At 46.6% G+C, this 22,764-nt stretch overlaps 1 protein-coding gene across 4 annotated transcripts in view; it reads left to right on the top strand.

Moving 5' to 3' along the window:
• Positions 1 to 7,753: 7,753 nt before the first annotated feature.
• Positions 7,754 to 22,764, top strand: part of GRIK3 (glutamate ionotropic receptor kainate type subunit 3) — a 237,257-nt gene continuing 222,246 nt past the window's right edge. For all 4 annotated transcript variants that reach the window (XM_084652520.1, XM_084652517.1, XM_084652518.1 and 1 more), the window contains exon 1: positions 7,754 to 8,203. In XM_084652520.1, the coding sequence (XP_084508646.1) occupies positions 8,089 to 8,203 (115 nt within the window). In that variant the 5' untranslated portion in view covers positions 7,754 to 8,088. The remainder of the gene's footprint in view (positions 8,204 to 22,764) is intronic.

Raw genomic sequence — 22,764 nt, forward strand, 5'->3', positions numbered from 1 at the left:
GCATCTGAAATAACATGCTCTTTGCTTGCCCTTTGTGTGTGGACAAAAATAGGTATGAAAGACTCATTCCAAGTCTTTGCATGGGTAATTAGCCATATGGGTAGTAAATTGCCCTGTGAATCTACAGGTTGGGAAGTGCCCAACCTTCTGCTCAGCCATTTGGTACATTTCTCCAGGAAAAAGAACTCCTTTTCTGGGGTTCACACAATGGATCATGCTTTGTAGCTGCCAGGGGGAAAACAAAGTACTTGAGAAGTTATTAGAAAGCCAAGGAGCAACCCAAATATTTTTGTAAACTGGTTCCGTGTAAAGACAATTGCAAGCAGAGTCTAATTCTGTAGCCTCTAATTTTCTTGCCTGACAAAGCAGGCATAGTTTACCCATCAGCTGCAAACATCTTATCCCACCCACCCCAAGGTTGGAAGTGGCTTGAATTTTTTATAAAAAAAGGAGGAAAGATGGCTTCCTATGGCTGCAGAAAGGGAGGGACTATGTCTGCAAAGCCTGTGTGACTCCACTCCTCGTTCCCTCCCTGTCAAGCTCAAAAGATTATAGCATAGCACAGGAAAGGGAACACAGGATGGAACTGATTGGCCAAAATGGTTTGACTTGTCAGATGACAAACATGTGCTGTGATAAAGATAATAATTTAAGCTGGCCTTACTTACTCATTTGCTCCCTGTTGCCCTTTTCAGAGTACAAGACATGCTACAATTTTACAAGTTCGCCTGCTGTTGTATACCATTGATTAGCTGACACATGGTTCACAACAGACCTGTTTTGCATACAAAGCCTGATGGTTTGACCCTCTGGGTGCTAAGGTTACCTACTTTTGTTCCTTGCTTGTTAGCGATGTACAACCCTATCGGATAAAAGGACGGACAAATCCCAGCCAATGTGTGCAAATGCTAGGACAAATTCTCTGCTGGTATAAAACTGGTGCAACTCTGGTCACTTTAGTAGAGCTCCATGACTTTACACTAGTGGAGAGAATGGCCCATTTTCTCAAATCTGGACTTGCCAATACTTTCACCTTGAAGAACTAAATTCAAACCCAGATAACCCTAGGTAGTTCAGTGAACCTTGGAAATGGATTCTTCTGAAGGGTGCCCCAGCTCCACTTCACTAGTTTATGCTCAGTAGAGGACCCAGGAGGTCGGCAAGATAAGGTTCCATGTACCAAAGGTTTCAGAGTGGTAGCCGTGTTAGTCTGTATCAGCAAAAACAATGAGGAGTCCTTGTGGCACCTTAGAGACTAACAAATTTGTTTGGGCATGAGCTTTCGTGGGCTAAAACTCACTTCATCAGATGCATGTAGTGAAAAATACAGTAACCAGTATAGATAGGGTGACCAGATGTCCCATTTTTAAAGGGACAATCCCGTTTTTTGGGACTTTTTCTTATATAGGCGCCTATTACCCCCCACCCTGTGTCCCGTTTTTTCACAGTTGCTATCTGATAACCCTAAGTATATATATTACAGCACAAGAAAAGATGGGAGTTGCCTTACCAAGTAGGGGGTCAGTGCTAATGAGGCCAATTCAATTAAGGTGGAAGTGATTCTCAACAGTTGACAAGAAGGGGTGAATATCAACAGAGGGAAAGGTTTCAGAGGAGCAGCCGTGTTAGTCTGTATTCGCAAAAAGAAAAGGAGGACTTGTGGCACCTTAGAGACTAACACATTTATTTGAGCATAAGCTTTCATGACCTACAGCTCACTTCATCGGATGCATTCAGTGGAAAATACAGTGGGGAGATTTATATACATAGAGAACATGAAACAATGGGTGTTACCATACACAGTGTAACAAGACTGACCAGGAAAGGTGAGCTATTGCCAGCAGGAGAGCGGGGGCGGGGGGGGGAACCTTTTATAGTAATAATCAAGGTGGGCCATTTCTAGCAGTTGACAAGAATGTCTGAGGAACAGGGGGGCGGAATAAACAAGGGGAAATAGTTTTACTTTGTGTAATGACCCATCCACTCCCAGTCTCTATTCAAGCCTAAGTTAATTGTATCCCGTTTGCAAATTAATTCCAATTCTGCAGTCTCTCATTGGAGTCTGTTTTTGAAGTTTTTTTGTTGAAGAATTGCAACTTTTAGGTCTGTAATCGAGTGACCAAAGAGATTGCAGTGTTCTCAGACTGGTTTTTGAATGTTATAATTCTTGACGTCTGATTTGTGTCCATTTATTCTTTTATGTAGAGACTGTCCAGTTTGACCAATGTACATGGCAGAGGGGCACTGCTGGCACATGATGGCATAAATCATATTGGTAGATGGGCAGGTGAACGAATTACTTTTGCAGTGCTACTGGGGCCAATGCAATCAAGGGGGACATTGCCGATTTCCAGCAGTTGACAAGAAGGTGTGAGTACCAGCAGAGCATTGCCACCCCTCCCACGGAAATATTCATGTAAAATTAACGGGAGCAGGCGGTATGAACATTCTTCAAGTCTTCACAGCCCTCACAGAGGGAGTTCGCTGTCTCGTTTGACAGCAGCTTCCATTCTTTCCATGGTGTTTGCCTTATTTTCGCAATAATACATCCCACAGAAGTGGGCACATTTCAGACTCGCTATTCGGACAGAAATGTACACAGTGTAGTGTAGCTACATTTCTTCTAGTAGTTTATCTGGGCTACTGTAACACATATTGCAGTAAAATCATATTTCTCCTCTCACTTTAGTGTCGAGTCTATTTGTCTATCTAGCCGCACCGTAATGACTTTATGCAGTAGGTTTAGCAGCAAAACATGCTTTCCTGGCAAATCTACAGGAATGTGTCTAGTGAGAATAAACTTGACAAAAATCTAAGATGCAAGGACGTCTCCTTTTGACTTTCAAATGATACTGCCTATGTGACTTTCTGATGGAGCAGGAAGCACATTCACTGTCTTGCAACACTTTACAAATGTATGAGAGGTTTATGACATTTTGAGAAGTCTTTAACTCTGCTGTTTCTGTGTGTGTTGGGGAGAGGGGGTGCAGAACATGTAAGATGTGCTAGCTGATGAAAGCAGTGACTGCTCTGAGGCTTGTGGGGTATGCAGTATCACTATCGTTTACAAGAGACAGTAAAATAAACTCTTGTTCAGGCTCCTAGTGATGCATGAAAAAAAATGTTTCTCCCATCATAGATGATGTGTTGAGACATGAGTGGATTTTTTCTCCCTCAGTCCTTTTCTCTCTCTGAATCAACATAATACAATGCAGAACAAATCTAGGTTGTAAGCTCTTTCTCTTACTGTGTTCTTTCAGTGCCCTGACCTCAGTTAATTCTGTCTGTCTGTCTAAGTGCTACCATAACATAAATGTTAAAAAAACTCTATTATTCTTATTAAAGTTCTTTGATTCAAGGACAATCTCTTACAGGGTTGCAGAGTGTCTGCCATAATGGAGCCCTCCTGATCCTAATCAATGCAATAACAATTCCCAGATTGTCTCCAAAATCACACTCCCCTCCCCCCGGCCATACGGCTCTCTCTCTCCCCACCCCCTGTATTGTGGCATATAGGAAGCTGGGGGAGAGGTTAGAATGAAAAACAGATAGGACTAAAAAAAAGTATTTAATTGGGGTGGGTGAAAGGAAGGAAGAATCATCCATAACGGGTGAACCTGTGAACCATTAAAGTAAATTTAATTTAGCAAACCTATCAATCAAGCTGCTAACTGTCAAACTTAAAGGATAGCTGAAAATATTTCAGTAGAGGGCACTCAAGACCTAGGAATCTCTATTTGCCAAACCCTGCGTATTTACTCTGTAGTATTTTACAAGGGTTTAGCACATGACTCTCATGTAATGTGAGCACTGGGTCTCATATCTCACACTGATTGTGGTTATATTATACCCAATGCATATAAATCTAAACAAAATTCATGTGCATGTGGCTAATAATAAATGAACCAGTTTAGACAGCCATTGTTTTGGGTTTTTTGGTTTTTTTAAATGGTCTTTTTTCCCTTCTACGGTATTGTGGAAAAAATGTCCTGAAAGTAGAAGTGCTTATATCATGTCTCTTTGTGTGAATTTCATCCTTCTTAGGTTGTCGGAAACATTAACCTGATTTGAAAGTGTCCTTTACTGATCAACGTTTTTTTTCTAGATATTAATAAAATGTTTCAACATTTTGTCCTCTTTTGTAAGCAGTTCCTTTTATACTTGAAGAGAAAAAGCTTTGCATTAAAATTAATGGTATTTAGAACTTCCGTAAATCTTTAGGCTTGCCTGTGGGTGAGAGAACATTAAGATGCTTATGTATACAATCAATGTAAAATGTTCATGAGTGTCATACTCCTATCAGTATAACAAATACAGCAGGAACTACTATGTGTAACCACTGCAAAAACATGTAGTAAAAGAGTCTAAAAAATACCAGGACATCTTAAGCTACCTGTGACCACACAGCTTCCTAATTCATACAAATAAAAAGTATACTATGTTTATGCCCTGTAAGTACAGTACAGAATTTGCATTAATTGGTGATGGATAGACTGTGAAATGATGAATTACTGCCATAAAACTATTTTCACCATATTTGTGCATTGTGCAAATAGATTTTAGCGCAATCAATGGAAATCACATAAGAACTGTAAAACAACATTGTGCTATTCTAGTGAAGGACAGTGGAGCAATGATAGATTTCTGTAAGGTGTTCTAACAACTTGTGGTGATACCAGTTCCTTGTCTTTTGAGTCTCCCAGGTCAATTTGTATTGTGGGCTTAGTTAGACAGGAAGGTCTTCAAGACAAGAAATGAGTTGTTTTGGATTTTTTTTTAAATTTTGTACAGCACATTACATGCACTGTGTAAACAATTACATTATGTTGAAATTCAGTTAATTAATGTGCAGCATTGAGTCTGCATTTCACAGAGCAGTTTTCATAATGTTTACAATTGCTGTGTATTGCCACAGTTCGGTCAATGCATGAGTCTGGCCCATTACTAGTAGGTGTGTTAAATCCATCTACTGCAGCAGGTGTCAGTGGGAACTTGTATGTAAAAACACATATGTAGAATTACACGCTCTCTTCCTAAAAACATGCTGATGTGACTGAGACAAGGACTCGGAGCTGGGGTTTCCAAACTGTTTTATTATTGATCATAGAACATAGAACAATCCCAGGTTGACATTTGGTGCGAGAGCGGAATTCGCTCTGGAGGGAGCAAAGGCCAGAAAAGAATGAAGCTGCTAAGTTGCACATGCAAGAGAGAAGGGTGCTGAGAGCAGGCCAGCCAGTGAGAGCGCCAGGGTGGGGCTTCAGGAATACAAGGGAGGATGGGAAGAAAAATATACCAGGGATTTGCCATCCTGTTCAATTTTTCACCTTGCAAGACTCTCAGCTTCTATAGAGATGGGGAGAAGATATGAACCCAGAGAGAACAGACTTTGTATTCCAGCATCTATACACCACAGTTTCTGCTGCTAGACATTACAGGCATTTTTGTTTCCTTTGGTTAACTTCGTTGTTGTTGTTGTTGTTTCGGGCTCGCTCTCCCGCCTCAACTAACATCGCAGAGCTTTCTCCATGAAAGCTTGCAGCATCCATGGCCTCTGCATACCATCCAACCCCAATCAAACAGCAAAAGATAAACTACACCCATGCTCTGATTAGTATTTATATTGCACTGCACCCATCCACAGCCCCCAGTCGGGATCAGGTTTCCATAGTGCAAGGTGCTGCACATACCCAGAGTAAGAGACAATCCTTACCCAGTAACAAACTAACCCAATATATCAGCCTGCAGCTGGCTTTTACACCTAAGGATTCATAGAGACAGAACCCACTAGCCTGACTTAAATAAAATCAACCCCCCTTCTTTACAACCTGCCCAGACTGACAGCAACAAGGAACAGCTGCTGCTCTAACTCAGAGCAAAAGCCTCTTCCTTCACCAGGCATATCTGTCTCTATCTCATTACAAGCAGCCCCCAGCTCATGCCCTTTGTAAAGGGCTACAGATGTCCCTCATATCCGCCATTAGCAGGGAGACTTTGCCTCCATGCCCTTTCCCTGAATCTTTAATCCTCTATGTACCCCCAACGCACTGTCAGGAGATGATAGAAATTGTCTTCGTTTGAAACACCCACATGCGCAGCCCAGCTGTAGATAATGAAATTCCCCCAGGAGCTCAGGGCCCCTGCACACCCACAGGGCTAGCAGCTATTAGCCTTGCTCTCGGGTGTAACACCTGTGCAAATGACAGCTGGAGAGCCCTGCCCCCGCTGCTTGGTAATTGGCCTAATCACTCAATGGGGCCAGTCTGAGAAAAAGTCATCCCCCTTGTGAAATTAGGCCCAAAGCCCATGTCATAATTTTGGTAACTTGCCTGTAGCCCAAGGAATATATTACAGCCACTGTTCCCACCAGTTGCTAATTCTATTCTCTAGAGACACTTACCGGTGATCAGAAACCCCCGGGGTGGGCGCCTACCTGGCTAACCCACTGTGTGCGCTACAAAGATGTGCTCACTAATTGCTGCAAAACATCAAAACCAGAGTCTTTCCTTTTGCACTTGAGGCTGATAGGGATGGGGGTGGCCTTTCCTCTTTCTTTAAGGATAGGAATGGTAATTGCAGGGTCATGAGGGCTAGTACTGAGTTAAATGCTCAGCGAGAGGCCAGAGATATCAGCCCTCCCGACAATGCGAGATGGTTTTGAGCCTACCACCGAGGAACTAAAAAGACAAGGCCAATGAGAAGGATGGATGCTTATGGGCTCTGAGTACGTCTGTAAGAAAATTGAAGAGCCGCTCCTCAGATGTTCCAGGCGATGCAGTCGCCGACAGCCGGCAAACGCGAGCGCCTGGGGATGATGGAATAGGTCAAACAATTGAAAAGAGAAAAATAAACGCACCGCAGCCTCGCCCCAGCAAGCTGACAGAGCAGCCCGCTCACCTAGTGATTTTCCAGCCCTTTGTCTCTGTCACGGAGGTCATTCAACGCCTATAACTGCAGAACTCCTGGCTGCTTTGCAGCGCCGGGACTCCTCTCACCTCCCACCAGAGAGGGGGTTTTAAAATTATTATTATTGTCCTCACCCCCATCCCCTTTTCCTGCCTGCAGATAAACTCTGGCTGCAGGATGCTCAGTCTCTGCCCTTTCCCTTACATCCAGCCTCCTTGAATGCCTCCATCCATAGCCTGGCCAGGGCCAGGAGGCGCTGCCCAGGCGGGTCTCCCTGCTCCAGGCTGAAGGGATGCTGCCAGGAGGGCAGCCCCGCTGCAAGGCAGCCCCAGCCTGGCCGGGAGGGGTCCCCCGGAGAAGTTTCCCACGGTCACTGTCCGGGCTGCCGGAGGGGGGCTCCCTCCCGCAGGGACACCCCTCCCCGGGCACCCCACTGCTGCGCCCCCTCCCACCTCAGCCCAGGGCTCCAGGGAGGGGGACAGGCTCGCACGCGGCCAGGAGCAGCCCCCCAGGCTCGCGCCCCCTCCCGCGGGTCCCAGGCTGCGCGGGCTCCGCAGCCGCGGCCCTTCTGGGCGCACCGGGGCGCCCGGGCGCAGGGCTGCGCGTGTCCCGGTACCTGCGCGGGGCGGAGCGAGCCCTGCGCCCCGGCGGCGAGGAGCCCTTGCCTCCCATTGTCCCCCGCGAAGCTGAGTCGCCCGCCTGCCTTCCCAGCCCCAGCTGCTCGGGGCTGCTCCTGGGGGTGGGGTGGGGTGGGGGGGTTTCATCCCCCTCCAAACTCTGCTCCCCGCCCCGTGTGTGCGCGCGTGTCTGTGTCTGTGTATGTGCGCGCGTGTGCAAGAGACTCCACGCCAGGGCTTTGTGCTCACCAGCCAGAGCATCAGGGGTAGGAGGGGACAGAGACTCCGGCAGGCTGAGCCGGAGCAGCCAGAGCCTTCCTGCCGGTGACACCCGGCTCGGCCCGGGCACCCAGCCGGCGGGGCTGAGCCCGCGACGCTTCCGTGGGTCTGGCACGGCGCGGGCTGCAGCGCCCAGTAGGATGAGCCAGGAGCAGCCTCCCCGCGCCCCGGCCGGCCCGCTCTGCCTAGCCCCGGCTCCCCGCTCGCTCTCGGGCTAGCCCCGAAGTCTTCGGGTCGCCAGGGGACCCCCCACGCGCAACTTGCCGGCAGGCGTTTTCCCCCAACGATGCCCCATTTCTGGCTCGCTCTGCGGAGTGTGCTTGTGGAATACTGGGCAGGGCTCCTGCTTTGCACCGTTTGGGTCCAGGAGTCGCACGGGATGCCGCATGTCATCCGGATAGGTAAGAGCGGCGGGAGCTGCCCTCGCCCCCTGGCTCCTCTTGCGGGGGTGCGGGGGGCGGTTTGCTCTCTGGGGCTGGCGGCTGGCGCGGACAGGGCTTGCCCCCGGTCTGCTGTGATCTCTGGCGGCTGCCAGGCCAGCCAAGTGCACTTGCCGAAGGAAGCAGCCCAAGGGCCAGCCCGACGCGGAGGGAAGGTCCCGTTCGGCGGGGCAGGGAAGGAAGGGGAGAGTCCGGGACGCACCGACTGGGTGGGGGGTTCCGGGGGGCGGTTGGCTGCTGCTGGCCCACGCGGCGAGATGTCCAGGGCGCAGCTCTGCCGGCAGCGATGGGGCGGGGAGCGGGTTGGAAGGGCGGCGGGACACCGCGGGGGTGAAGGATGCAGGGGCGGGTGTTTTCGGGGAGATCCAGCGGCGGGCTTGTCAGGACTGAGTCGGTGACCGTGGCCGGGGGGGCAGAGTCGCCCGCGGTGGCTCCTCTCCACGGCAAAGGGGAGCTGGCCAGGGTCCAGCGGGCGGCATGCCCCGGGAAGGGGGCTTAGCAGAAGGGAAAGTTTGGGCAGGGGCTTCCCCCCTGCTTGGCGCTGTGGAGGAGGGGAGCCGGCCGGGGGCTGCCCCAGAGCAGGAGCGGGGCTGCGCGCACACGGCGGGGTGTGTGAAGCTGCAGGAGGCGGCGTGAGCGCTGGCGGGGTGCTGAACCCAGACTCCCCTTGGCTCTGGCCGGGGCGTGGTGAGCAGGGGGCCCTTGCTACCGCTGGCTGGGGCGGGGAGGGGAGGGGAGGGGGGGGCGGCAAACATGCGAGTGCATTGGACTGAACGCAGCGGCGCCTCGTCATTTTATTTGCTTGAGGCTGAGGTGTGAAGGGGGGTTGCAGCCCTAAAAGGACGAGCGATCAAATGCTGCGACTCCCACTGACTCCCCGCACATGGCCGCTGAAGCCAGGCAACTGGCGCTGGCAGCCACGTTTGTTCTGGGGAGTGACTGAGGTTACGGGGAGGTTTTACGTTTTTAATAATGTTGCCCAAAGTCATGGCACGGCCGGGGATGCAGGGGAGAGCCACAGATGCTCTTTAATTAAAGATGCAATTCTGAAGTGTGGGACTTAAGGAAGGCGCTGTTCTCTCTCGGCACTCAGTCCAACGTACACACAGCCTTTGCGTTTTTTGGTTGTGTGTTTTTGGTGCACGACTCCAGGGGTTTGCTCTCTGCCACATGACACAGCTCTCATTCGCGTTTTACAAAGGGACCCTGGGGACCGAAGGCTCATGGCCGAGCAGGTGTCAATGGAAGGACAGTGGGGATGAAAACAGAGAGGAACAGGGACCTTATTTGCCCAAATGCAACTTAACAGCAGCCCTCACCCATGTCTGTCAGAGGAAACCAAGGTAGCTGGACCACAAATAAAATCCTGCCACTTTAAGTTTTTTTCTTTTTAAGTTTCAAATATTTATATCTGTGTATATACATTTCAGTTTCTTACTTGCTGCCCATTGGATTTTACCGGTGCTACGTCGGCTTGGGGATACAGAAATCACAGAAGAGCTTAGGGCCTAGGTGTGACCTCTCCACCTATGGAAAGGTTTCAAATGACCACACGCCCTAGCCTGCCCCATGGACTGATGGCCCGACGCAGGGAGACCGAGCACCTGCTGCTTCTCGGAGTAAGATCCTGCGGCCCTGAGGCCGGACGCTGCAGTTGTATCCACCGAGGCTCCTGTGCAGGTTCAGATCATCATGGATTCAGAGGGGGAAGGCTCAGGAGACGCCTGCATGGGTCCAACGGCAGGGTCAGGGGGGTCTTCGCAGCTTCGCTTCCTAAATCCAGTCGCCCTGGGGTTCTCTGAGGGCAAAGCCCTGGATCCTGTGGGCAGGTTGTGCACTGAGGAGGCCCAAGTGCGAGGGAGCTCCCCAGCCTAGGCTGTGTGAGCAAGGGAAGGGCTGTCACTACGACAGAGCCGTTGTGGGAGTTCAGCAGTGTAACTGCAGATCTATGGCTCTGAAATGCCCCTCCCTACTAGGGTGGTGGAAACTGTAGCACAGGGAGGGTGTAGACCCCTGCATGGGCTCCATGATTCTGCGCATCTCCGTCTGCGCCGTGGAGCAGAACCCCACTGTAGCTAGCCTGGCAGTTCTTACTCAGGCTAACTTCCCACCGAAGTTGCCGCCTGAGAGGGGACAGGTGTCTTGGGTTCCAGTCCTGCAGCTGGATATGGTTGCACAGGCATGCAGGGGTCCAACATTAGCAGATCCAATTGCAACCCTGGGGCACTGGGAGTTGCAACTTGTGATCCAACTATCTCCACTGCCAGGCACCTGGTGCAGCCACGTCATCCTGAACAAAGGGGCTGTCAGATGCTGCCATTCTGACTTGGTAGCGATTTAAGGACTGCACAAGGTGTAGGGCAGGGGAGAATCAGGCTCAGTCCCTTGACCCACAATGGCTTGCACTGTCATCTGCCTAGCTCACCAGAGCTGCAAGCTGCCCTGTGATTTGCCCGGCCTTCTGAGATACTCAAGCAGACACTTGAAGGAGAGCTTACGGGAGTCACTGGGAGGGGAAGGTGCTCAGCACCATAGAGGATTAGGCCCATCTTCTTGGGACTTCACTGTGGCTCAAGGGAATTGTTCAGCAAGAGACTCCAAGGCCGAGTGGCCTCAACCACCCAAGGAAAGTATTTTCTGTTGGAGCTTGAAAAGGCTCCAGGCCCTTGCAGCAAGAGCAGAGAAGAAAGGACACTTGACATTCCGGCGCTATTGAAAAAAATCATCATGAACTTGCCACCTGGATCATTCTCACTGGTGGGGACACTGTGGGTCTGATTTGCCATTGCCTTGCCCTCCCTCCCCTACCCCAGTGCCAAATGCTGCTGAGTCAGGTGGGCAGGGTTTTGCTCTCACACTAGCCTGGCATAAATGTCCCCACAGTGAGCAGTCTGGCCTTCCTTCCCTGCAAACACCTCTGCCTACAGCCCCTGTCAGTGGTGTTATGGGTTGAATGGAAAGGGATGTTTTTAATTTCTAAAAGTAAAAAAGCCAAATTCCTATCTCTAGCAGAGCCTAACTTGGTTTTGGTCAATGAACTAGGAAAGTTAAAATGCAGAGAGGTGACTGAGGGTCTAGGGAAAGCTACAAATGCCTTAGCGACATTCGTTTAAAATTGCCATCATATTTTCCTCCCCTTGGGTTCAGTTGAAAAATGCAGATTTTTCTCTCTGCATTGATTTGCCTGTCAGTTTGTGCACAGCTACACCGATTCCAAATTCCGCTTTTAATGAATAGAGTACATTGGGACATGGAAAACTCCTGAAGAGGTAGCCTTTGTGCTTTAAAAACAGTCAAGTTTTAAAGGCTAGTTTGGTTTGAAATGAAACTGACAATGGAATATGTGCCATTTGAATTCTAGGGAAGGCATCCAGGACAAGGAAGGGAAGATCCAGAAAGCGTGTGCTCTCTCTCTCAGATCCTCGTAATGGAGGAAAGGAGGGAGGGAAGAGATCGATAACACAGAAAATACATGCCTTGATTTATTATTAAATGGGAGTTTTCCCCAGCTTTTTCAGTATCTATTTGAATTTTATGTGATCCATCAAATATTTTCAAATATTACACAGAAACCTCAGATTAGATCTTCTATACAGTCAAGTGGCTGGATTCATCTCCCAGTTATACCGGGGTAAATCCAGAGTAACTCCACTGACTTAAGTGGAATTACTCCAGATTTCCCCTCCTCCCCCCCTCCCCCCCTCCACTGAAGAGAATTTAGCCCCCAGTGGTTTGTGATAGTCAGACTCTGGATGTGCATGTAATCAATGGAACTACTCTTGGTAGTAAGTGCTGCACTTGATAATAAGTATTTGCAGCGTCATGCCCAATCTGTAGTAAAAGCTGCTGCTCTGAATGTGTATAATGTGATTACGCTATTTTAAACAGCATATTTATCTGGCCTTTCTGTTAAATTAAAAAAGCAGCCGCAGCTCTCTTCATCAGTGATAGACGAGAGCTTGATGCCATCTTGTAATGTCCGAAGTTACTAACCGGAACAATGCGAAAGCAGATGACGTCACACTTAGGATTTCAAGCATGTCCTGTTTTTAACAAATTAATTTTAGTTGCTTCAGAAACTGTAGAATTATGTCAATGCAAGACCAGAAAGCAAAACCTACGTAGATATGAACCAGACAACATGAACGCAAGACTAATAGTAAATAATAATATACAAGAGGGAGAGTGAGTGGTAGAAATTAATCCACTCTTTGAATGTTTGCAATTTTTGGTTGCCTGGTCTTTTGTTATTATGTAGCACCAGCACTGTATATGTCCTGAGCCCAATCCGACGGCCTGAATGCACATGGGTTCTCCTACCGGCTTCAGTGGATTACTGCAGTGAATAAGGGCTGCAGGACCATATCTTTTTCTTAAGTGCTCAGTGATATGTAGGTGCAAATTACTTGAACTTGTGCTTTCGTTTCTTATATTGTCACCAAAACCCTCGGTACGTACATACCACATCCTCCTCTCTGCATACAGGGAGCTATTGTCTGGAGCGAATTTCATTGTGTTTTCTGAATATTTGAAATGATTCACTTTCCCCTTCATTTGTCTTCAGCTTTAAATTTTTATTTTTTTTTGGTTACTCAGATTACATTTTTCTTTTTATTTATTTCCATAGATGTTATACTTCAAGCGTGATAGAAGGGTCCAATCCTGTGTTACTGAAGTCAATGGGAATTTTGTCATCTACGTCACTAATAACAGGATTGGGCCCTGACTGAACTTTTAAAGAAATGGTCTTAGATAGCTGAATGATAGGGCTTTGTCTCTTATTTTCTCTTTTTAAATTGTGTCGGGTAAGGGAAGAGGTCAGGGCATCGATTCTTTGGGTGATTTGCAAGTAATGCAGGAGAGAGAGACAATGGGATTGTAGTTGGCAGGGAAAATGATAATTGATTATTTTATATAAATATGTAGAAAATAAATTTGGTGCATAATTATCCTTCCCTGTGAGATCAGCTTTTTCATGGCTTATTATTGTGTGTCTGGGATATTTTTAAAACCAGATTTCTAGTTTCAGCAAAGGAAGTTTTATTTTTTAAAAACCCAGATTTCCCTAGGCAAGAGAGATGTCTTCTAGTAGGGATCTGTGCTGAATGCTATGGGATTTGTGAAGGCTGCAGGAGGTAATTCTCAGAAAGGCTGGTCAAGTATTATTCTATTCGGCTCAGCTTGATTAATAGTTTGGAGAAATTCTTGTTTCAGTGAGAGGGTGAGGGGAAGCGTTAGACTGAGTTCTTGCAGGGCCGTAAAACAGGAGTTCACAGGTGTGAGGGGTCGCTAGGTTTTGCCTGCCTTTTCCTAAATAGTGTAGTTGCTGGCCCCAAGCCAGTAGGTAAGGGTTTGTATTCAGGGGAGTTCCTTGCCCTTAATCCAGGGTGTATATGGGATAGAGACCAACCCTATTCATCCTTCTATCATGAAAGACTCTAACATCTTATTTACATAGTTATTTTGTATAAGCCTCTCCTAATCCTACACACAGAGACAGAGGGCCAGACTCCAATTAACTCCAGTTTTCTGCCAGTGGAGCCCTGCTGGCTTCAGCGTTGCCGGATTTACACTGGTGTGAGTGAGATCAGACTCAACCCCACACAGTTTGCAGCAACTCTCCCGAGTCCACTGCGACTCAGTGTGTCACTATAGCCGAATGGGCCGGCACACTTGTCTTTGAGTTTGGGAATCACTGAGTGTAAAACAATGAGAAATTTCTTTCAGTGACTGGTGATGCGATGAAACATTGGTGTGTAGGAGCAGACAGAAGCTGAATGAAGATCAATATGTTTCCCCCCACCCCTGGAAGCAAATAGCTTTAGACAAGTGGCTTCCTGCCACCTGGGATCAGCATACAGACTTAGAAAACATTAACTTGAGGAATCTTCCCTTCCAGCCAAGCTGACTGCACAAATTCCAGCCATTTTATTCTTTAACGGCTGTGTAAACAGAAAGAACTGAAACTTGAATTTCACTGGGCTGAGTTAGCATGAGTTAGTCAATGCCAGCCTGACTGCAAAATGCACCTTGGCCCAGATTCTGACCCATTTACATAACTGGTGTAAATCTGGAGTGACTCTTTAGAAGTCAGTGGAGTTACTTCCAATTTACAAAGGGGTAAATGAGATCAGAATCTGGCCCCCTCTTGTATCAATGGGGGACACAAGCCCCCACAGACAAATTGATTTCCTTGGGATTCTCTGCTTGTTAGCACGTTGCATTTTTGCAAGTTAAGACCTTTTTTTAAATCACTTTTCTGCTTTTGTGGCCTTTTCTGTATTTTCAACACCAGGCACTCATCGCTCCATCTTTTTATAACTGAAAATGTTATTTCGGGTCACAAGATCCTTTGCGTCGAATAGTATATTTTAGTGATTTCAGCAGACTGTACAGGTGGCAAACTGTTGGTGGCATATAAGTTCTCAATACATCTGAATCACAAATTACTTCTTTATTGCAGAGAAGTCTAATAGTTTGATCTCAGCTTCCTCTTGAGAAACTCACACAGGATATTAAGATGAAACATGAAAACTGACCCCAGTTAAACATAGGAATAGGAGTCCAGCTGAAATAAATATAACCTCTTGTGTGCAGCAGCTGCGGCTGCTTCCTCGAATGAAACAGACACTTTCTCAAGACTCTGTGTGCACTGATCCATAGACCCCTTTGCACAAAGTGAAACTCACTAGGTTTACATAGAACTGAAATGATGCATAACCTTTGGACAGAGTCTGCATGGGGTGAGTTTCACCACTCAGTCCTTAATGGTAATGGGGCTATTAACTCTGGCACCAGGTTCGGTACTGTCTCTCATGAATGCCCCATAATAAAGGCTGGATCGTTAATTTCGTGCCTTGCCACCTGCTGTGCAAACCCCTCCTTCTTATCTTGATTTCTCCTTCTCTGGACCATTTCTGTTTAAAGAACTAAATGACGGTTGATTTTTAAACCTTCGGCCTGCTTATGAGAAGACTGTTAAAAGCCTTTTTGATTCTATAATGCACAGAGCAATAGTAAAACCCAACCAATCTACAGCAAAGCTGTCTCTCTCTTCTTTTTGTAAGCTGAGCACTTCTTTAATATGGATAAGGAATTGCATTAAATTAACCATGCTAAATAAAATGTGGGCTTGCCCCATGATAATCTGTTGCAATATTGCCAAGAAACTAAAAAGCTGGCATTTAAAGAGAGCTAATGTTTGTGGAGTGCTTATTCTCTCATTTCAGCAGAGGGCAGTGTTTTTCATTTACAATTCAAGTGCTTTGTAGGTATGGCTGAAAATATGATTTTCCCTACTTCTCTGCTTCTGGCTGTTGACTGTAGCTCCTTCATATTAGCCAGCATAGCTAATTTACAACCATTTGCAAGGAAAGGGTTTGCCAACCTAGCTAGACTACGAGTGTCTCTGATGGAAACATAATATGAAATAAAACCCCAGGTTGCAGAGACTATTGGTTGTGAACATTAAGTCTACTTATCCAATGCACTGCATTTCCCCTCTCCTATAATGCTATATATTCTTCTCTCTCTCTCTCTTCTTGGCTAACAGTTTAATGTAATGCAGTCTAGACAGCTTTTCTTTGCATTCTCAGAACATGGGCTGGTCAGAATCTCTGTGCAACACAGATAACAGCTAGAAAGCATCAGAGCCTACTTTAAAAAAACAGACAAACCCAGGAGGAATTCAGCACCTGAAAACAAGGTTAAAATTTTGTGCTACTGGCAGTGTTGCCAAATGGAATAAATGTGGAGTCAGGAATAAGGGATTTTTGCTGAAGCAGATAGGCTGAGTTTGGTCCTAAAGCTATTTGTATCTAAGTTTGCTGAGACTCTGCATCTATGTCTGTCTGTCTGTACTGCCTTTGAGGGATGTTGGTGATCCATCATTACACGTGGGGTGCTCTCTGTCTTAACACACACAAGAGTGTTCGCTCTTTGAGCAAGGACTGCCGTTTCTTGTGTTTGTGCAACACATGCCACAATAGAGCCCTGGCCTGATGGGACTTCTGAGCACTACTGCAATGTTTAATAACAACAACAAGAGGGTATTTGTTAGTCTGAACATTAAATCAAATCCAAAGGTAACATCACAATCAGGAGAGCTTTAAGCATGGGATAGGCCCAGTTCTGTACTGCATCTTTATTCTAATGACAGCATTCTGCATCCATTCTACTTCGGATTTTCTCTTCTAACCCCCTTTCCAAAACCTCTGTCCTCACTATTTATGTGCACCAGCCACCACTTAAGTCACACGTCAGCAGCGTCCAGAGCCTCCGCATGCTGCACTGTGAAGCTAGGAACATTCTCCTTTACGTTACAGTTTTATTTTTTTTAGCTTTCATTGCGGACAGGGAAGTTTCACATGCCAAGTGTAACCTGAGATGTTTAATCATCTCTGGTGCATTGAAATCCTCAGGCCCAGGGAGACACTATATATTCTGCTACAACTTGATAATTTTACAGCACAAATATATTGCCATGGACTGAGCTGGTTTGTTCCGACAAGGAGAGAAGGTGGCTGTGATCAATAAAAAGCAGGATTTTCACACGTTGCCTAATGGAGCTGTGGCATGAATAATTCCATGACTCAGCTCAGATTTTCTCTACCGATATGCCCAATTGTTCTTCCTTTGAAATATAATTTAAAGAGATACTAAAGCAAACAGCAATTAGCAGTGATAAAAGGCTACACCACCATATCATTATTAAACAAGTCTATTACACTAGCACTCATATGCCTCAGTCAGGATCAGGGTCCTATAGTGCTCAGCACTGTACACACATAACGACATACTCCCCGCCCCGAAGAACTTACACTCACAAGTCTCTTTTCTAGTGCTTCCAAATGCTCACGTGCCAGCCAAGCATGGGTTACCAAGATAGCAACAAGGTTTGGAGGTGCCATAAACTCTCCTGCTTCAGAGTATGAGACAACTTTTAACACAGGGGATCTGGAAGGCACTCCTCCGAGGAGCAGATTATCCCATAACACCCACTGTGGGGTTTCAGTTTCCTGCGCCTTCCTCTGAAGCAGCTGGTGTTGGCCACCGTCAAAGACAGGATACTGCGCTAGATGGACCCCTGCGTTGATCCAGTCTGGCAACTCCCATGTTCCTGTGTTTAATGATGCAGAACCTGCCTGGGATCTGAATGCCATGCTCAGAGATAGGCTTTCTTAGTTCATATCACATTTGGAGTGAAGCATAGGCCCATAGGCACAGCATACTGTGCAGAGAACAAACCTCCCCCTTTGTTCTTTAGTTCACGGTGACATTCAAATGCAGCCACTGCAGCACAATGCTGTCAGACTTTCCTCCAGCCGTTCCTTCCCAGTCTGTGCCATTTATCCAATGGCATTTATCTACTTCCCGTTGACTGACCACCTCTATGCATCTGCTCCGAGCTTTGTCCTCTCGCTCCTCTGGCCTGACCCAGTGAACGGCAGCACACACGGAATCCACAATTTCCTTGTGATGCGAAGCCCCACAGGAACACCTCGAGCTTCTTGCTGGGTTGAAGTTTCCTCATTCTCTAGCTCATGGCTGGTATTGCTGGGAAAATAAAGTTAGTCAAGGGATCTTCCTCCTCCTGGGTGAGTGCCAGCATAAGGCTTCGAAAACCAGCTGGTTCCCCCTTCAGTCCTGAGGGCTGACGTGGTGCCCAGATCTTGTGCCCGGGGTGAATTTCACCCCCTATCCATTCTGCTAGCGGCAAGAATGAGACCCGCGTGTTCTTGTTGGGTTAAAGTGTTTGTGCTTTAGTTGCAAAGGGCTTGTGAACATTTATTCCAGTCTTCCTGGGCAACTGGACCATTCTACTCTGCTCACAGGCCTGCACCACTCTAAAGAAAATATGCCTCTGAATCCCTGAAATTACATCAGAATCTGGAGTTACAAAGGGGGAAAGCAAAGTTTTTCAGTAGTTGCTTAAGGCTTTGCTCATTTGATTTTGAACATTCAGGGAGGCAGCGTGGCCTAATGGATAGGGCACTAGACTTTAGCTCAGAAGACCTGCATTCAATGCTTGGCCTTGCCACTGAGTGACCTTGGGCAAGCTGCTTCACGGCTCTGTGACTCAGTTTCCCCATCTGTAAAAGGGGGATAATGATACTGATCTCCTTTGTAAAGTGCTTTGAGATCTACAGTGGAAAAGTGCCGTGATCTCTATTGTTAGTTATACACTACTATATATGTTATACTGAAGTCCATTGTCACAGAATACTTCTGAGAGTCACGTTACAGATGAATTATTATGCATTAAGGATGCACAGTTCACGTCTGAGTGCTTTCTGACTTTAAATGGAAAATTGGGATTATGTTAATTCACCTAGAATCTTTTAATTGGTGCCTGATGCTGGAAGCCTATCAGTTACTGAGCTTTATTGAATTGTTTTCTACCACCACATGTGAATCAGGGTACCTGGCAGGGGAGTGCTCAGCTGTGGGGGTGGGGGGAGGAATCAAATTTGCTGAGCATGCTAAAAAAACACAAAAAAAGGGTTGCGGGGAGGGGCAGAGTAATTCTGAAAGGGCTGGGGAGACTCTGAGCACAGGGCAGATGAAAGGTTTATGCAGTCCGTTCAGAGAACTGTCAGGTAATGAGGCTATGGGCAAAAGCATGGGAAGAGAATGTCTCCCTAGTGATCATACAGTTTAAAATAATGAGCTGGAGAGGGCTCCTGTGGGAGTGGTGGATGAAATTCTGAAGCCGTTGGCACAATGCTTAATCAAGCGAAAGTAAAAGAAAAGGCGGAAGATACAAGATTCCTGGCTGCCTGAATAGAGGTTCCCAATGAGTGGGAGGCGATGTCATCTGGCATTATAAAAGAGCCAACTGTAAAGTGACTGCAGAGTTGAAAAGACCACGCTAGCTAAGGTGAAGGGGCAGTGCAACTGAGAAAAGCTGCAACAATCTTTGTGACACACAAAAACTGGAGAAACCTGGACTTTGGTTCCCAGTTATGATTCGTTCCCTTTACTCCAGAAGCATCCAGGGGGCAGGTGGCTGGCAGGCACAGCCCTGGGGAACGCTCCCCCAGCCAGTGTAATGAGGGTGTGAATGGCTGTATGCTAGCCCCCAGTGGGAAGGTGTGGCGGGGGACTGGAGGTGGCTAGTTGGAGTTTAAAGGGGGTACAGCCATGGAGGGTTGTCAACTCTGGCTGAAGCTATTCTGGGGAATTTTTTTCTCCAACATGACAATGTCATTTTCTCAAAATAGCCTATTAGAATTTCCTGGATTGCTTTCAGTAGTCACTGGGAGATCAATGCCGATTCCCGGAGACTCCAGGCCAATTCTGGAGGGTTGGTAACTCTCCAGCCCTGGTGCTTTGCACTTTGGTTATTCTGGTTGTCTAAAGCAGGGGTAAAGTACAGCAGCCCTGGGGGTTCTGGTCATCCCCCTCCTCCAGGCCCAGAATTTGGGAGGTGCAAAGGTGGTTAAAGTTCCTTTAGCCCCCCAACTCTGCTGGGCCATGTCTCCTGAGAGGCAGAGCTCAACCTAGCCCCAGCTCTTGTCCCCACTGATTTAGACAGTGGCAGGCCTTCAGTCTGCTTTTTTCACTTTGAGATCTAGATGGGGAGGATTTATTGGCAATTCACTGAGGAATCTAACCCACAGATTTATAAGGCTCCAGTCACCTGGTTATCTAAATAACAATATACAGTTCTGAAGGAATCTCAGTGGGGCAGATGCTGGACCCAGCACAGGGTTAAAAAATGGAGACTGAAGAATATTCGGAGACTGTGACCATTTTAGGGTAGGGACCACGTTTTCCAATGTGCTCATATGGCCCCTAGAACAATGGGGCCCTGATCCCACCTGGGACATCTGGGCACAGCTGTGATATCACTATTTCAGAATAATTTGCATGAAGAAATGCTATGTGAAATTAGAGAGGGCAAAGCCAAATGGGCTTCACGCAGCCTCTCCTTGTTTGTAATCCTAGTGCTTTATGAGGATCATCTTTATGTAACTCCTTTATGGCGGAAACAAGATGTCACTGTCTGGCAGCAGTGCACTGCACTCCAGCTCATTAGATCAGGAAAAGAATCTAGGCCATTACTTATTTCAGACTTACTTCTTTCTTTATGGTCTAACAAACAGGAAGGTTTGTCATATCAGCTCCAAAGAGGCGGCTGCATTTCTCTTGAGATGCGTTAATCCCAGTTTATGTCTGTTGGGATGATTTGGTATCACAATGATCACCTGAAACAAAAACAAACCAACCCCCGAACAACACCCCAAAATAAAAATAGGCCCCTTTAAAAAGTTTTGTGGGTAGCGGCTGTCTCCTGCCTGCCTATGCCAGACTGATTCACCCCCACACCAAAACACGGGATATTTGCATCTTGGATTAGCTGGATGAGAAATATTTGTAGAAGTTAATTTATTGCTAGCGAAAAGAGCCTGGAGACAGAGGCCCTCTGCGCACTCTCAGAACAAGTCCAGCTCCCGCAGAGGGGGATGATGTGGTGTCTCTGCCTGCCGGCAACATACTTTAGCTTTATTCGCTTCTCTTCTCTTCTCGTTATTTAGGCCATGATTCAGGAAAACATCTCCATTTTAACCCATGCTCAACCCACCTGAAATCAATGGATCTTACGTTCTTATCTAATTTCAAGCATTTGCTTATGTGCTTTTCTGAATCTGGGATTTATATTCCGGCCAGCACTATGGGATCTAACTACTGATCATGCCTGGATGAACCACCTTTAGGGCTGTCCAGTCTCCTGATATACAGTGGTGCCGGGCACATCACAAATGCTTGTTGAGACTGATCAGCCGGAATGAGCTTTCAGTCCTGAATAACTGCTCAGACTGAATATAAGAATATCAATTCATGCCATGATGGTGGTTTGTGATGTCCAATAAGAACTGGACTGAGACTGTATTGGGGTATTGGCTGGTCCTTGGGTGGTAATGACATTTGCTCACTCCAGCATGGCCTTTATCAAACAGGGGACGTAGAGATGAAAGGCCCAAGCCTCTGAGCCAGCCAGTATTGAGTTGCACAGGAATGTGTCATTCTAAAAACACCCGTTGTAGAACAAAAACCAAACACTTTTAAAGACCCAAGAGTGCAGCATGATGAGAGAACAAACGTCTGTTGCAGGTTGTTAAATGACTGTCACTTCTTACATGTCTCTTACAATGAAACAGTAAGTAAAATATGGAATAACCCACAAATTTAGGTGAGTTATAGCGTCTGTTGGGATTGAGTGTTAGACTTGTCAGTTGCTTTTCGCAGTAAATTCAGAACACTCAGAAGTAAGTCACAGTAGTGGTTTTAAAATCCACCATCTGGCTGTGAAATAGAAACTTCCTCTGCTAGAAACTACAGCTGTGTGGGTACACATCTACTCTAGGTTTTCCAATGGCTGCAACAGAAGTAGTACTTTATAAACTGGGCTGATTTGCCGATGAATGGAAGGAATGCTCACAGCACACGTTCGGCCAAGGAGTTCAGAGTCGATTTTCAAAAAGGCTGAAAGGCCCAGCCTCTCTTCCTGTGAGTGCATGTTGCACATGGAAAATTTGCACCTGCATTTTTGCATTTGCAAAATGAATCTCAGATGCAAAACAGAGTAACTTTCAGCTCTAGCTGACTTATTTCTCTCTCTTGCTGGTGTAAAACTGTCCTTGCAAAAAGGAAGCTGGCCTTTTGAAAATTTGGCTTTTAACTCTGCCAGACAAGGACAACATGTGCCTCCGTCTGTGGCATTTGAAAGGGGAGATGTAAGTCTTCCCACTGCCAGAAAAAGCTTCTCTTGTAAGTTGCACAGGTGCTACTGTGAAATCTGAATGTCTTTGGTTCAAGTCTCATGTGGGGGTAAATTATTCACCCCTTATATGTCCTGTAGGAAGACAGGCTGGTAACTCCTCCAATGAATATTAAATCAGAAGAAATCTATTCTTGTTTCTAGAACTATTTGTATCTAGTATGTAACTTGAGAGCATTTTGGAAAAAGCAACAAGACACTGAAAGAAGTTTTTTGGTTAATATTCTAATATGTGTGCACGTGAAAGGTTCCATAGTCTCTACTGTTGAGAACATAAGAACAGCCATATTGGGTCAGACCAAAGGTCCATCTAGCCCAGTATCCTGTCTTCTGACAGTGGCCAATACCAGGTGCCCCAGAGGGAATGAACAGAACAGGGAATCATCAAGTGATCCATCCCCTGTCTCCCATTCCCAGCTTATAGCAAACCAAGGCTAGGGACACCATCCCTGCCCAGCTTGGATAATAGCCATTGATGGACCTATTCTCCATGAACTTATCTAGTTCTTTTTTTAACCCTGTTATAGTCTTGGCCTTCACAACATCCTTTGACAAGGAGTTCCACAGGAGAATGAAGAAATAATTACCCCCACAACAGTACAACCTCAGACATTCTCTTATAGGCTCTCCCCATGCCTTCACCCCCTTCCAATATCTACAGCATGACCTGTAGGGACCACCCTAGGCATAAAACAATTCACTGGCCATGGCCATACTGTCCTTCATCTATTCTGCCCTT

The sequence above is a fragment of the Lepidochelys olivacea genome (genome assembly GCF_965140295.1).
Source record: "Lepidochelys olivacea isolate rLepOli2 genome assembly, chromosome: 19".
NCBI lineage: Eukaryota > Metazoa > Chordata > Testudines > Cheloniidae > Lepidochelys > Lepidochelys olivacea.